At 51.2% G+C, this 15,536-nt stretch overlaps 1 protein-coding gene across 11 annotated transcripts in view; it reads right to left on the reverse strand.

Annotated features, from left to right (window-relative positions):
- Positions 1–15,536, reverse strand: part of LOC133346666 (myocyte-specific enhancer factor 2C-like) — a 112,331-nt gene that overhangs the window by 20,979 nt on the left and 75,816 nt on the right. For 5 of the 11 annotated variants that reach the window (XM_061558435.1, XM_061558434.1, XM_061558430.1 and 2 more), the window contains exons 4-7: positions 12,105–12,248; positions 11,434–11,577; positions 7,099–7,306; positions 3,741–3,797 (exon numbers count right to left, since the gene is read on the reverse strand). In XM_061558435.1, coding sequence (XP_061414419.1) covers positions 3,741–3,797; positions 7,099–7,306; positions 11,434–11,577; positions 12,105–12,248 — 553 coding nt within the window. The remainder of the gene's footprint in view (positions 1–3,740; positions 3,798–7,098; positions 7,307–11,433; positions 11,578–12,104; positions 12,249–15,536) is intronic. The other 6 variants (XM_061558439.1, XM_061558441.1, XM_061558438.1 and 3 more) reach the window with 3 other exon arrangements.

Below are 15,536 nucleotides of genomic sequence, written 5' to 3' on the forward strand. Positions count from 1 at the left end.
CTGTGAAGTGGTAAACAAATACCTGTGAAGTGAAGCCTGAGCCATTCTCGTGGATCATTATCATCACCATCATCATCCTCGCCGGAATCTTGACCGTGAAGTGAAACACGATGCACCCTTTGTTATCATCATCGCTACCACCACCATCGTCGTCGTCGCAATGATCTGCATCGTCAAGTGAAATCCGAGCCATCATCACTGCCATAAGCCATCATAATTATTAGTCACTTAATTTTTCTGAGCGCCTTCCGTTTTAGAAAATATATATCACCATTGCTCGCACGCAGAGCTTCACAATTGCACTACTTTACAAAATCCAAATTGTACTGTATTGCCTTGTACAGAGGACCGAAAGTTTTTGAAGATTTGTTTTTGAAATGCTATCAATGGTAAATATTCAGATAAATTATAATCAATGATTGGAAGTGTATCGTCGCTTTTGCCAAACCACTGTTGTTTCAAGACGCAACAGCCGCTACATGTGATGTGTTCCTCATTATAATACGTTTTAACAAAGTAGATTTTCGTGGGTAATCTATTAACAGGGGATCTGGATTTAGGGCCAAGGCACATTTGCTAATCTTGCATGACACCGGACCTCAAGAAAGCTGCGAGCAGCGTTACGATCCATCGATTCATCTATTCACATCGATTCTCCTAGCTCGCGATACACACACAGACGTAGAATCATGTGTGTAATCATCGATATTTGGGTTTATGTGAAACCTCCAGGCACTGGAGGCCACTATATTAACCGCAAAATAATAAAAATAAATAAACTTCCAATTCAATTGCAGGACCACTGATATGACGACGCCTTCGGGGGGCACCGTCATCCAGCAGTTGATAGATCAAGGCCGGCGACAGTGATCATGAGCGTAAGAATGTATTTCAAATCGGAAAATCCGATGCGACACGCCTAGACTAGGACAAGGATGACGATGTCGAAGCCGAGTCAACCCTGGCCAGAATCCAACCACCCCCCCCCTCCCCCCACGATCTCACAATTGTAAACCTGTCGCTCCGCACACACAAAAACGAGCGCCACATCCAATCGTCACTTCAAACCCCGAACAAAACCGTCGCTCGTTCCATAAACACCGCACAAGAAATAACTTCCTCGGGCTGGGTTCGGCAAAACGAGAGGCTAAACCCAAGCCGATTCTCTCTCTCTCGTCGGCGAGCGCTCCCCGATCGTCAAACAAGGGTAGGCGCGCCCGCCTGTGCATTGTCGTGCAAGACAGCGCCGGCAGCGAGCGAGCGAGCAGAGGGGTGGCGTGCGGGCAGCACTTCCTCCCATTCTCCACGACGGGAGGCGACTCTCCCCCACCAACCAACCCTCCACCCGCGCGCCTCCTCCTCCCCACCGCCGCCCCCCCCACGCCTGCCCGCCGACACCCCACACTCCCCCCCCCACCACCACCACCCCCCCTCCCCACCCGCCAAGGTCAAGGCAGCCGGCCAATGAGGAAGCAGCTGTGGCTGTCGCTCGAGTCACATGATAATTACGCCCCGGTGCCAGAGGGGGAAAAAATGCCGCAGCCATCCCGACACGCGGGGGCCACACTGGCGGCAACATGAGCGCGCGGAAATCCTGGGGGGGGTTGGCGCGGGGGGGGGGGGGGGTTGGGGGGGGGCGGCAGGGGTGTGCAGCGCGGATGGCGATAGGGATTGGGGATAGGTGGGGAGAGTAAGCACAATGGGTGTGCACCGACCGCTTTTCGTGCCAAGCTAGCAGCCGGCGTTGGTGGATACCTCCGAGATCACGGTCTGCACGGCGCCGGGGGGCCCCCCCCCCGCAAGTGGCTAGGAGTTGGCGGCAGGGTCGTTAACCGTCGAGTTTACCGGTGCGGAGCTTTGAGGTGTTACTCAGCGGTTGGCTAGGTACGGTGCAAAAGAAGTTCGACATACGTGCACGCAACATATGTACCCTCCTCCCAAGCGAGGACGGGCATTCCGCACGGCCAAACGCTCACCGACGGTACTGGCCAAAAACAACCCGTTGTCGCGACACCCTCCGGCAAATGAAGTCCTGGGATGAACAAAGGGCGTTAACATTGAAATATTATTCATTGTTACTGCCACATGCAGTAATCCACAAGGCGATAAGGTGGCTCATCGGCATGAGCACATTAAGTAAGTTTGTGCCCTATCGTATGCAGTGCTTTGCAGTGTAATCTCCCCACATGAGTGGGTTTTCTCTGGACACTCCCGTCTCATCCCACATGGAATGTACTCATTCAGAAACCGGTCAAAAACCCTTCAAGAGGGAAAAAATAATTAAGATGATCCAAGATACAGCGAGGTTCTCCCGGTTAAATAAAAGGGGTTTGATTATAATTATCGTGTCCAAGGCGGCACAGGAGAACGTGTGTGTGTGTGTTTGTGTCGGGGGCCAGGGTTGAGGGGGGGTCGAGTCAGGAGCAGTAAGAGGGGAGTTGGGGATTGTGGGCTGCTGGGGGTCGTGGTGGTAGTGGGGGGAGGAGGAGGAGGAGGGGGAGAGCGAGGGAAGGAGGGAGGACAGGCAGGGAGAGGCAAAGCGAGACCAAGGCCACTCGCACCCACATCACCGCTGTGGACTAATGAGCCGGGGCGTTCAGCTGTCGCGACGCTTCACGCGCACAAACAGCGGAATAACAGGGTCAAACGTGAAACGCAACGCCACCGGACCTCTCCTCCGCCCAGTCCCCCAGCGCCGGGCGAGCGGAGGTGGCTTTAACGCCAGGCTCGGCGCTAACCGCGGGGGAGGACGAGGTGGGGGGGGGGGGAGAAGAGGGAGGGGGCCCCGGGGCAGGGTTGGATGTGCCGTGACAAGGTGTGCGGAGCGTTCGTCGGGGTCCTTAGTTGCAAATTGGGCTCGTAACAAACGAGCTGCGCGCCTTTTAACGATTCTTGTTTGACCTAAAACGCGTTCCTTAATAAACACGCGTGTTAATGAAGTGCATTCGTCTTGCGCTCACGGCTCGCAGGACGAGCCGCGCTAAGTGCGTTTCTTTGTCCGACGGGACGTTAGACAAAGAAACGGTTCAAGCTAAAGATTAATTGAGAAACTCCTGTAGGTTGTATTTACGTAAGAGGGCGTATGTAAATGCGTCGTTTAAATATCAGATTCCTGAGTTGAATAAGAAACAACGCTGATGTTATGAATTAATCAATAACGAGAATTATTAATGGACAAGAAGAAAATGATAAGACCGTACAATGAAGGTAATATTTTACAAATGTACGCAATGGAAAACCAAAACACCCCATTCTTAATTGATGACAAAGCCGATTATAAATAAATACAAATCTCGAGAATAGGTTTTCCCCTTTTTTCTGGCAACAAAACAGCTGTGTTAAGATGTGAAAACACCAAACTGAAACCTTTTACAAGGAATCATGTCTGCATTAACCACAATACGTGTGGTCAGAATGCAAACAAAAAACATACGCTGATAATAAATGCATTGTTTTAACATCTTAACACCTGTTTGTTGCCAGAAAAAAGGGGAAAAACCTCTTCTCATATTTTGGTACTGGCAAAGGAGGTCCCATGAAATACAAATCTCACTTGACAAAAACTATTCAGTGGTAATAGAGATTCGTAACGTGACGACCCTGCCACTGATGATTTACCAACGACAGCCATGACAATGACGACGGAATAAAACGAAGACCATGATGACAATGATGACGATGAAGACAACGATGAAGGCACCAATGAAGACACCGATGATGAAGACGTGCCCGTAACTCACCTATGGGACTGGCGCCTGCACCAGAGCCTGAGACGAGTTCTGCCCCCAGCATGCCTCCTGCAACACAATGCCGAGACCCATGACACAAGACCCAAGAGACGAGGCCCATGACCACAGGGCCCAAGACGCAAGACCCATAATATGAGACCCATGACATAAGACTCTGTGACAAAACAGTGGGACCCAAGACACTAGACTGACGCCATTGACACCCAAGACACAAGATCTATGACACAACAACAAGACTCGTGACACCAGTCCGAGGCCCAAGACACGATACTCACGACACGAGACCCGTGGCAACAACGAGGCCCACGGCCGGCAGACGGCAGTAACTCAAGTAGGTTGCTGACCTATCTGTAAATGTCACCGGGCTCGGCAAAATGAGACAGCATAAGACAGCATTGGATTTCCCGTTTCACATCACCTATTTGGTTCCTAGCTTCATCATCAACTAATGTAGCACCTAATCCTAAAACCCTAACTGCTAAGCATTAATCCACGAGTCCAATAAGTATGGGGTGGGGGGTAAGAGATGATCTCTGGTGTGAACAAATATTCATTTCACTGGGGGAGACAAACACTGTAACCAATGGAACCAATATATTCCTCCTCGACACTTTGTTCTCAATCATGAATGTGGTAACCCAAGTAGAATTCCCATCCAGGGCGAACATCGACGCTCAACGAAGTCTGAGACAGTCCTGACCCCCCCACCTTCCCATGCCCCCCCCCCTGCCGCCCCCCTTTTCTCCCCCTCCATGCCCCCGCAACCATCTTTCACAAACTCACACTGATGAGTGCGATGAGCTATGATCAAACAACCTCCGTGCCCGACACGGCGGCAAGGGGAGGCTTTTATCCAGCAGTGGATCGACAAAGGGCTGTAAATAAATGATGCTACGATGGTTTATGATGGGAGGTCTGTGGGAGCTCACGGATGACATGCACGAGCGCCGGCAGGGTAAGTGGCCGCGTTTGGATGCGGGAGTGGGGGGGGGGGCGAGCGGAGGGGGGGGGAGGTTAGCTGGCTGAGGGGCACGTGGGCTTCGCGGGGGTCTGGGGGTGGCAGAAGCTCTGTGCACGGAGCGTGCATCTGTGGTATGTCGAGCGGACGACCGCTTGCGTTTGGGCTCTTATCAGAAGGCAAAAAGAAGCCGATGGGCACGTCTTACGGGCGCGCAGACGGCGTGACATCGTCGGCCGTGGCCAAATGACGGCGCTATCAGGTGAGGGGGAGAGGTGCACGCGGGGAGGAGGATGCCTGATTGCATTTCCACCAAGGGATCAGCAGCCAGGGATACTCGACAAATTTGAAGGGAATGCGGAGTTGGGGGGGGGTGGGTGGGTGAGTGAGATGAGGTGTGGAAGGGATGTTCGGGATTGGGGGCTCTCAAAAATTCCAGCCACCAGCGGCACTGAAGAACTGTGCATTAACAGAGACCGCACAGATAACGATCTTGCCCCCCCGACTGCACGCGGTTCCACGGCCTGTCATGATTCGGGGTCGCGATTCGATTCAGGAAACGATCCTTTTTGTTGGTAACCAACACTGATAGCGGTGGTGGTCATGATCGACACTGGCTCAAAATCCAATCACAAGTCAACTACAAGACCTACACAAGATGACCCCCTGGTCGTATTTAAGACCCCTCTCTCTCTTCACTCACCCCTGCGCCACCTCTGCCTTGTAATCTCGCTTCACTTCCACCCGCGTGTCCTCAGCTTGAGCAATCGAGGCCTTCTCTCTCTTAAACCCTCCGCGTCGGTCTCTGCCGAACATGAAGGTCGCTCCTCCTTCTCCACTGCTGATCCTATCGCCTGGAACTCTCCTCCGTCGCCCCTCTCTCCGCGCACGGTGCGTGTTGCTCGTCCCGGCCGCGTCTCGTACATCGTTCCTTAAGCCCGGCCGAGTTTCAGGACGCCACGTAATGCACAGCTCGCATTGCTCGTATCGTCAAACCGCGTTGCGTGGGGGGCAAAGGGGGCAGTGACTTACGCGGGGCTGTACCGTGGATGGGGTTTGAGATAGCGGCCTAAGATTTGAGTCAAACCTATGTGGCGAGCAAGCAAGCAGAGGGCAGCGGAGGGATATCCAGTGTTGTACTGTGTTTCTATGCCACCACATCTTAAGACTCCCCCCACACACCTTAACCAGCCCGCGCTGGTCAGAGGAATGAAATACGGGCGGTCTCCGGTTTCCGACAGTCACACATGAACGACGTTAATATCATGCCACCATGGATCGATTTACGATGCAGAAACTTGATTTCACGACGCGTCTTCCAACACGACTCCAAACGCATTTGAACAGAGTCGGTCTGGCTTCCTATGTGACTTGGCGTTGAGCTTTTTGTTATTCTCAAGTGTTTTTGGTGGCTTTTCACCCATTGAGCCCTGTTAAAGACGGCCGATAAAAGTGAAAAAACACATCGGCAAGTGATGTGTCTACCGTTTCCACCGTCTGTTGGAAAAGAGGGTCCGATTTAGGACAGGCTTTGCAGGAACGCATTTCTGGCGTAAAAGCGGGGACCTCCTGTATGGTCAAATATCCCCTCTCACGCCCCACCTGACCAGCACAAGCATGGGGAAGTAGTGGATTGACAAAAAACGCTGCTCACATACACGTACACTAATAACAATTATGATAAGCTTTGGATAATAATATTCACTGCCACTTAAGATGCCACGGCAACTCACATCTCATCCGAAACATGCTAAGGGCAACCCCAGTGGCAGCTGTCCCTGTGCGGAACAAGGTGGCGTGGTACCGGCATGCCTCGTCTGCCAGTAGTAGGTGACGATTGCTCTCTACATGATCCCAATTGAGTACTTTGCAGGAAAAGTTTTTTGTGGGATAACAAAACCGGCACACAATGTCCTAATCTTTTGCCACGGTGGCGAGACGTTAACCACCTCGCCGAGTATACAGGAGGTCGTGGGTTCGTTCCCGATCCCAACGCCCGCTTTATATTTGGAGTTTGCATGTTCTCCCGCAGTCGCGGAGAATTTTCTCCGGGTCCTCTGGTTTTCTGTTTGTTTCCCTCCACACTCAGAATCAACACGCCTTGAGAGTATTTGGCTGCTATACATTTCCACATGATGATGAGCCACTTCGTTGAGCTATCATTTGTGGCCAGGTCTCTTCTGAAAAAGAGCTATACGGCTCAGTGGGCCTTCCCTAGTTTATTTCATAACACGTCGGGGGGACTCGTAATGTTCACTGTGAAAGCAGACGGCACGCGGCATTCACTGTTAATGCACCCGCAGTGTCGTAACTGGGGCGGCCTTACGGACACTTTCCGCACCATCGGCGGGGACGCCGGCTTGCAAGGATCATGCGCGGTTGGAGTCTCACCAGGGTTGCCGGCGCTGGGCGGGCGCTGCTGAACACCGGGAGACACGGTGTTCCTCTGCAGGCTGACGGCCTGCGGGGGCGGCAGCATGGGGCCCCCGTGCTGTGCCAGCGTGCCCCCGGGGCTGCCGTACACCAGCGTGTTGCCGGGGTTCGACAGCGGCACGGCCACCGGCAGCTGGAAACTGCCTGTGCCTGGCGGCACGCTCGACTGACACGGGGAATTGTGGTGCAGGCCCACGGGCGGGGCGGCAGGGGGGGGGGGGAGAAACAAGGGGCACAATAAATAAGTCAACAATCAGGCGGTGGGTAAATAAATAATAAACGCAAAGGACATTAGCGGAATTAGCGGCGTGAAAAAGAACAACGTCAAGCTGCATCACACCACACTGGAGGTGCGAAACGAGCAGCGTGTACGATTTAATTGTCTTCCTCCGTAGGCTTTGTGAGCGATGGCAAAGTCTCCGGGCAATGTCCCCATCGTGTTTGTGTTTTGGTGAGAGCTTACAAGAATCCTGCCTGAAAATTGTGTTTTATATATTTATTGAATGGAACGTAATCTCCTCTGAGAGTGTCTATTACGGACGAGATAGCAAACGCGCAAATATAGCTTTATTTAACGAAAATATAAACACAATTATTTTATTTGAGTGTGACAAATGACATTACCGTGCCTAAACTGCCAACAAATTCACCTAGGAGAATTATATACAACTTGACTTGGAAGATTTTGACATCGCGAGTTATATGGATATTTTCATTTTGTGCAATTCACTTTTACCATCAACCCACTTAAAATAGACGACGAGACGGGGAAAACAAAAGATTCACGAGTGATGTTTGGTAATCTGGCGAAATGTGTGCCGTGAAAACACCTCCACCGTCCCGACAGCCAAAGAAATCAAATAGGTCACGCGCAGAGGCGTCCAAACGCGCCAAATTATTCCCGTTTCAGCTCGCTCACCGCTAAGTTGCACAACAATTTGCGCAGCCAACTGCATGGAATCGCAACGCTGGCTGCGAAAACAGACGTGCTTGGTTGCAAAATGGCGAAGCTTGCCGACGTAAGCTGGCGTATCGCCGTATCGACATCTCATTTGCGATGCCTCTTAAGCGTAATTACCTTAAGCGTGCCGCCCGCTGGAGAGCGGATGTTAAAAGACCTCGCGAGATCCGTCCCAACCAAGAGGATGTGGGAGTGTCGCGGCATGCAACTGCCAGATTTGAAAACGACCCTAAGCCGTACCCAATTTAGTGACTAATTCGTCCGTGTTTGCCAGGTTTGGTATCGTTGTTGTCAATGAGACACATGCACATCTCCCTGGATTCATCCTCGCATTAGAAAAACGGTGTATTGGGATGTAGAACAAAAAAAAGATCGTTAAAAATTAGGGTTGGATTCCATCACATGCATGTGCCTAGTATGTGGAGAATCATCGCTACCCATGACCGAATGCTCAACAATAGCCAATCGAAGAAGGGAATGTTATTGGTGCAGCTGGATCGGATGATTAAAAAAAAACATGCTGCGATTTTGACATCACGGCATTGTGCGAAGAACGCTGTTACCGAAACATAGTTATTTTCTCGTAGACAATTAGCGAGTTTGCGTGTCTCGGACTGTCTGACAACAATTTATCTTAACTTTGTTCGGGGAATGCTTCAAAGTTATAGCCTAGGGCGTTGCTCAAGTACTGGCCGTGATCTCATCGACGTAATGAAATGTACAAGAGTGCCGTCGCGATGACGTCACTAGAGTAGCAACATGACACGTTTGATCACAACTTGAAAGTCTTTGTTCGCTAACGGAGCTTCAAACTTGTGTCGGCTGGCCTCTTGCATGCGCGTAGCCCAGAGCACGTTTATTGACGAGACAGGAACCGGTTATTTCTATGGCGTTGTCAGTCTTCACTTGCATTTTACCACTCTAAGCGGAACACACTGATCCAAAGTCTCGGGCTTAAAAGCGCGCATAACAACGTGTGTTTGCGCATGTGAATAATACAAAACATTAGTCCATCACCCCCATCGGCTTTACAGACCAATACCATTGAACAGCATTTCTTTAAGCACGCGAACTCTGGACCGGTTTCAACCTTCTGGGTATCATCAGCAGAGCCAGGTTTGTTAAGTGAAATGCCACTGGCTTGCTGGACATCTGGACGGTTGATGGCACGTGCATGTTTGCGAGCCGTGAAAAAAACACCGTGGGCTTCTTGAGCTGGCCTATGCAGAAAACGGTTCTTTTGCACGGGGTGCCTTTATTGCATTAATAATGCCTGTGGGGCCCGGCTTATGTTTCTGTGCACAGCAGATGACACCGGGCATTCCAAGGCAACAAAAAATCTGGCTCTGGCAATAACGCGTTATTAAATTATGCCGTATGTTCACCTACGCACCCAACTGAAACCCGCCCGCACACAGGTGTGTCGTAGCTTGCGCAACGGTTTTCAGAGGCATGCGTTGTGGCGCTGCGTAAGACGTGATGTATAAATAAATAAAACTCCTACGATGATCAAGTAAAAATAAGAATGAAAAGAGTTAGTTTTTTTTGTTAAAGCTTCGCAAGCTATTCGAGACCAAGTCTCATTCCTGACTATCGCAGTCAATTTGTTGCACTAACCCGTTTCGCGAAAGCCTTATATCGCATGTGGGTGAAAATGAAGCTTTAACAATGCCTGGATGTACAATTAACCTTCAGTGAAAAAAAAAACATCCTATGTGAGCTCTACATTCCATGACACGGTGTGATGAAGCACGCCTGCAATCCTGTAACTTGGGATGAGATGTGGTGGACCGTGCCAAAATCAGCCAGTACAGAAAGTAGGTCGGTGACCTATTCGGATTGTGGATGTTCTGTTCTTCGAGTCACCTGGCTTCCTCCAACATGAAATATAGAAAGATCCAAAAGAAGAATTTGCGGATGATCCAGGAAAAAGGGACCTCCTGAAATATTCTTAAAATGCAAGCAAGCCTTTTCTGGGTGCCTAAAAAGAGTTATCAGTATTTTCATAAAAATACTAACACATCATTATGGCAAGTTTTTACGTACTTTAACTATTTTTTGTCTTTCAATTAAGCGAATTGCACGGAGGAGCAAATGTAAGTGCACCACATTTGCACGTCAGACTGTGCAAGTTTCATAACAGTGGCTCTTCATTATATCCAGAATCCAAATATTTAGGATGCAAAAGCCAAATTGAGCATTCGTGGCGCTAAAAAAGAGGCAGCAATTTCAGAAAGGCACCGAGAAACGCAATTAAAAAAAAATCTACAATACAACAAGCGGTATTTAGAAACTCAAGCCTTTCACATTTCGTTTTTTGGGCAGAAGAAACTTTGTGGTGAGTGGTGTTTGGTTGGGAAAATGACAAGAGGAGGAAGTTGTGGAGGGAGGATGAGGGTGGGAGGGTAAAGACCAAAAGAAGCAGCTGTAGGTTTAGAGTTTAACCACTTCCCCGCTCTAACGAGAGGGAGCGACGGGCAAAACCGCAGACAAATAAAAATCATGCATTCATTACATGCGAACGACAAAATGCCACCTTCGTTCAATTAAACTAACAGCAATTTGCGCTGGCTTGACAGTGGCACATGTGTGATACACAAAGGACAGGGTGCCAAGGCAAGTGCACGCGCTCGCTCGCTTCTCTCCCGCTCGCCCGCGTCTCACGTGGCCAATTATCCCATCCCCCTCTTCCAGCGAAAGGCCGGCAGTGAAAAGCGTGCGCCATGCGTGTTAAAGCCACCGGCACACTCGAAAGCCACACCACCGTCGATGAGATTGTAAGTGCCTTGTGCCTCCCTCTGCTGCCACGCGTGAAAGAGGGAAAACTACCACGCACTAGGATGTACCGGCCGACATTTGAAAAAGGTCACGTTAATTGAACCGTTTCGCCAAATTAGGAAATGACAACTTTTACGTGTTATTTTTCTTCTCGGGTTTTTTGTTTCGTTTTCCAATAATAAATGTTTTTTTCTCTCCAGTTCACACGTCTCTATTACGGCCGAGCGTTTTGTTCAGGGAGAGACTGTTCGATGCTTTAGGAGGGGCGGGGGAGGCGGGGGCGGTTGCTTTTAAGGGGGAGGGGGTCGTTTTGCTTGAATGTAAGTAATGAAATCGTGCGATGCAGGTAAGCTGTAACGGGCAATTAAATCGGTTGAATCAATTTTTAACTGTCGCTGGGGGTGTTTGCCCCCCCGCCCCCACTTCCCCACCCACCAGCTACAAGGACACGGAAGTGGGGGGGGGGACGTGTGGGGGGGGGACCTGAGAGACGTCGATTGGAATCGGGACGGTAAATCCTGGCGGTGAGAGCGCGGGCTGCGGTGGCTACTTACGGGCGCCAACCTGTGATTCCGCATCATATTATCGAACTCCTCGTCAATTTTTTTATACTTTTCCTCCGTGCGCGGGGTTAAAACATAAGAGACGTCGGGCTCGGGACTGTCTTCCCCGCCTCGCTGCTCCTTCCGATTTAGAGCCTGCGAAGGTGGTGCAGAAAGACAGAGAGGAGAGAGACGGAAGGAGGGAGACAGCGAAGACAAGAGGGGGGGGGGGGGGGAGAAGAAAAGCAAGCGGAAAGAGTAGCAAAGCGACAGAAAGAATGGAGAAAAAGACAAGAGGCAGAGAAAGACTGGCCGACAGAAAGAGAAAGAAAGCCGGAGGAAAGAAAGCAGCATTGGAGAAAAAGGATTGAAAGAAGAAAGCATCGCTGGTAAAGAGAGGAGAAATATTGCCAGAGATAATAATCCAAACGAGTCGGAGAAAGAGAAAAGGGGCGGCGAGGAGATGGAGGAGAGAGAGAGAGGCAGGCAGACGGAGACGGAGGAAAGAGCAGCAAGAGGAGAAGTGTAAAGCAAAGCAGGCAGAAGAGGATGGAGGTGCAAAAGACAGAGGGGCAGGGGGGGGGGAAGGAGGCGAGAGGGACAGAGGGGAGAAGCGGGGGGGGGGGGGGAGGAGAGGCTGAGTGACCAGGTAAAGGTAGGGCACGAAGAGAGTTGCTACTTACACACAGTCTCTGATTCCGCATCATGTTATCGAAATCCTCGTTGATTTTGCGGTATTTCTCCTCCGCGTGCGGGTTGCCGCCGAGATTGTCTTCCGGGTCAGAGTCCGGGCTATCAAAGCCGTTCAGCCCCTTTTTTTTCAAGGTCTGAAAATCAAAGTTTAGGACAGTTCACACAAAAACCTCGACGCGCCTGGATCGTCTCCAGCCGACAGAACGCCGTCCAAATTTCCACGTAAAAAAAAAAAAAATACACGCCGCTTCATTCCAGTCTGCCCAACCGCTCTCTGCAAACAGAACAGCCGGCGTTAATGTAACACAACGATTCGTAATTAAAATCTCTGCTGCTTAGATTTTTTTTTTTTAACACCAATTATACCCCCAAAAATCTTGCTATCGGGGTCACGTCACGACAGTGCCTCTTCCGGAGCTGTCACATCCAGCAAAAGCATCACAATGTGTCACGAGCAGAGCCCCCCCCCCCCCGCCCCCTGGAACATGACACCACAGATCGACTTCTGGAGTCACTTCAGAAGCTCCCGCACATCCACCGAGTGACAGCTCTCCTTCTCGCTCGGCAAAGAGTATTTGTCACACGTCAATCGGCCGGCAATTTTTTGGGGGCCTCTTGAGCTGGATTAACAATAATATTTACCGTCATTATGGGCGTGCAGCCATGCCTTTACTCTATACACTGGTGTTGAAAGCCCCCCCAAACCTACCCGCCGTAACGTGTCGGTACTTGGGCGGTTGTTTTGCCATACTTCACCGCACTCGTCAGTGTAGGTTGGTAGAGGTGGGGGTGGGGGCAGGCAGCACAGGTTCAGATATCACTTGCCTCACTGATGTTGGCCGCGGCTGGCAATCGAACTCAAGTTGCTGACTTCATAGTGCCGTGTGCCAACCACTAAAAGCCACCGCTCCACCGCCTGCTCTGGAAGGGGCACGGCAGTGGGGAGATGTTAACTACCTCGCCGGGTATACAGGAGGTGGTGGATTCGATCCCGAACCTGACGCCTGCTGTATATTTAGAGTATGCAAGTTCTCCCCGTGGTCGCGTGGATTTTTCTCCGGGTCCTCCAGGTTTTAAATCCTTTATATTAAGTTCGCTTTCTTGCTTGCTTGCGTGCTTGCTTGCTTACGACCGTGCAAATCTTTCGGTCGTTTTTTAACCCACTTCCTGTGATCCAATCGAGCTGACATTTTGCACACAGACTCGTTGTGCGAGACAATTAATGTTCGTTAATTTTTTTCCCAAAATTTTACACTGTTTAGGGAAAACAAATTAAATATTTAATTACCAATTGCTTAATACTGGCAGACAATCATCTGACCCATAGGTGGCAGCCATCTCAAGCCAGAGGACGAGAGGACTCTAGCCGCCACTTATTCCCCTCCACATTTAGAATCAACATGCGTTAAAAGTATTCGGTTGCTATACATTTCCACATGATAAGCCACTTCGGTAAGCTATCATTCGTGGGCAGGTTGCTTCTGCAAAAGAGCTATACAGCTCAGTGGGCTTTACCTGGTAAAATAATAAGCGCGGTGTCATTTGTGCAGTCAGTGTGGTGACCGAGTGAGGATCACCAAATCGCCACACTTGCGACCGTGGCTCTACCACCCCACCCTCCGTTTAATAGCAGGCGGCTGCACAAATTAACTATTTTAATTTTTATCAGGTAAGGCCCACTGGAGCTATGTAGCTCTCTTTCAGAAGCGACTTGGCTACAAACGACAGCTCAACAAAGTGGCTTATCATCATGTGGAAATTTAGAGCAGCCAAATACTATAAACGCACGTTTACAAGTACGGAGGGCAAAACCGGAGGAGCCAAAGAAAAATCCACTCAATCACGGGGAGAGAGACGCGCAAACGCCAAATATACAGCAGGCGTCAAGAGTTTTGATCGAACTCACAACTTCCTGCATACCAGGCGAGGGGGTTAACATTTCGCCACCGCGGCGACCCTGTTTAAGCCAGGATCTCGGCAGCGGCGGCGTCAGCTGTGTGTCTCTCCGACACAGCCGACACGAAACAACCCCGATTCGCGCGGAAAGATCTCAACAACGCGGATTTCTTTTTTTGTGTGTGCTGCGTGTGTGTACTGCGTGTGTGTAAACACATCGGAACGGATTATCGCGAAAGCCGGTACGTGCACTGTCCGGGACACGCGATGTCATCGGAACACGGGGCACGACAAACAAAAAAGAAACCGTGACGTTTCGGCCACGGTCGCGGCACGAGCGCCCGTCGACGCGCTGGAACAAACGCGCGCGTCAAATGCAAGCGGACGCACACGAAACAACACGCGGGGGGGGGGGGGCCCTTAAGGCCACAGAATGTGTCGCGCACGAGTGCGGGCGCTGCGGCCGGCACACTCCAGATAGCGCTAATCACGCGGAATGCATTCGGCCGTGTCCGATATGGGCCGGTTGGAGTAGCGAGCGTGGCAGCTGCCACCGCGTTATCGGCATTGGGGTGCCTGGGGAGGCCGGAATGTCACAATCACGGCGAGCCTATCTGCACCTGTTCCACTTCTCTCCTCCTCCTCCCTCTCCCTTTGCCATATCTCTCTGGTGGCCGCCATCTCCACCCCCCCTCTCTCTCTATGCCTCTCTCCCCTCTATCTCCCTCCTCCCTCCCTCCCTCTCTTCCACCCCCTCTTTCTCCTATCTCTCAATGTCCATGATCTTCATCCCTCGATCTCCCCTTCTCGCTCTCCCTCGTTCCCCCTCTCTCTGCTCCCCCCCCCCCACCTCGCGCTCTCTCCCTGCGATATTTTTCTTTCCGCTATCCCTCCCGCTCCCCGTCTCTCCCTTCTCGTGCTCTTTCCCTCGTTGCCTCTCTCGCCTCCTTCCCACTCTCCCCTCCTTTTACTCCCTCTGCCACCACTCTCCCCCAAGCCCCCCCCCCCCACCTCTCAAGCTTCCCCCCCCCCCCCCCACTGCTCTCTCTCTCTCTCCCCTCTCTCAGCGTCCGCACAGGACAGAATGTGACATGCACAGGGCGGCCGTGGCCAGATGCCCTCACACCTGTCAGCCTGGCACCTGTCTGTCCACTCAGAATTTTTTTTTTTTTACCAGCGCCCCCCCCCCCCCTCGTCACCCCCCTTCTCGTTTTTCAGCCGAGGCCGGGCAACCTCGTCAACGTGACTGTTTGTAACGATTGTGAAAAAACAAGCGGCGGGGTTCGTTAGGCGCAGCAGGAGACGCTCCGACCGAGCCTTTCACAATTTTATTTCGCATCTCCCTCCCTCTCTCTCTCGCTGCTGCTGCTGCTGCTGCTCGGCTTACGTGTTCGCGAAACACAAATTGCTCGTCGCAATTATACACACGCGCTAAGAATTACAACAAAAAAAGCCATGAACCCAACAAGATTAACTTATGACATCAGCAGCACACACCCAACCACTCTGGGCGCGTTTTGTAAGCA

This window comes from Lethenteron reissneri, chromosome 24, assembly GCF_015708825.2.
Source record: "Lethenteron reissneri isolate LAM-NWPU_2019-01 chromosome 24, ASM1570882v1, whole genome shotgun sequence".
Taxonomy (NCBI): Eukaryota; Metazoa; Chordata; class Hyperoartia; order Petromyzontiformes; family Petromyzontidae; genus Lethenteron; species Lethenteron reissneri.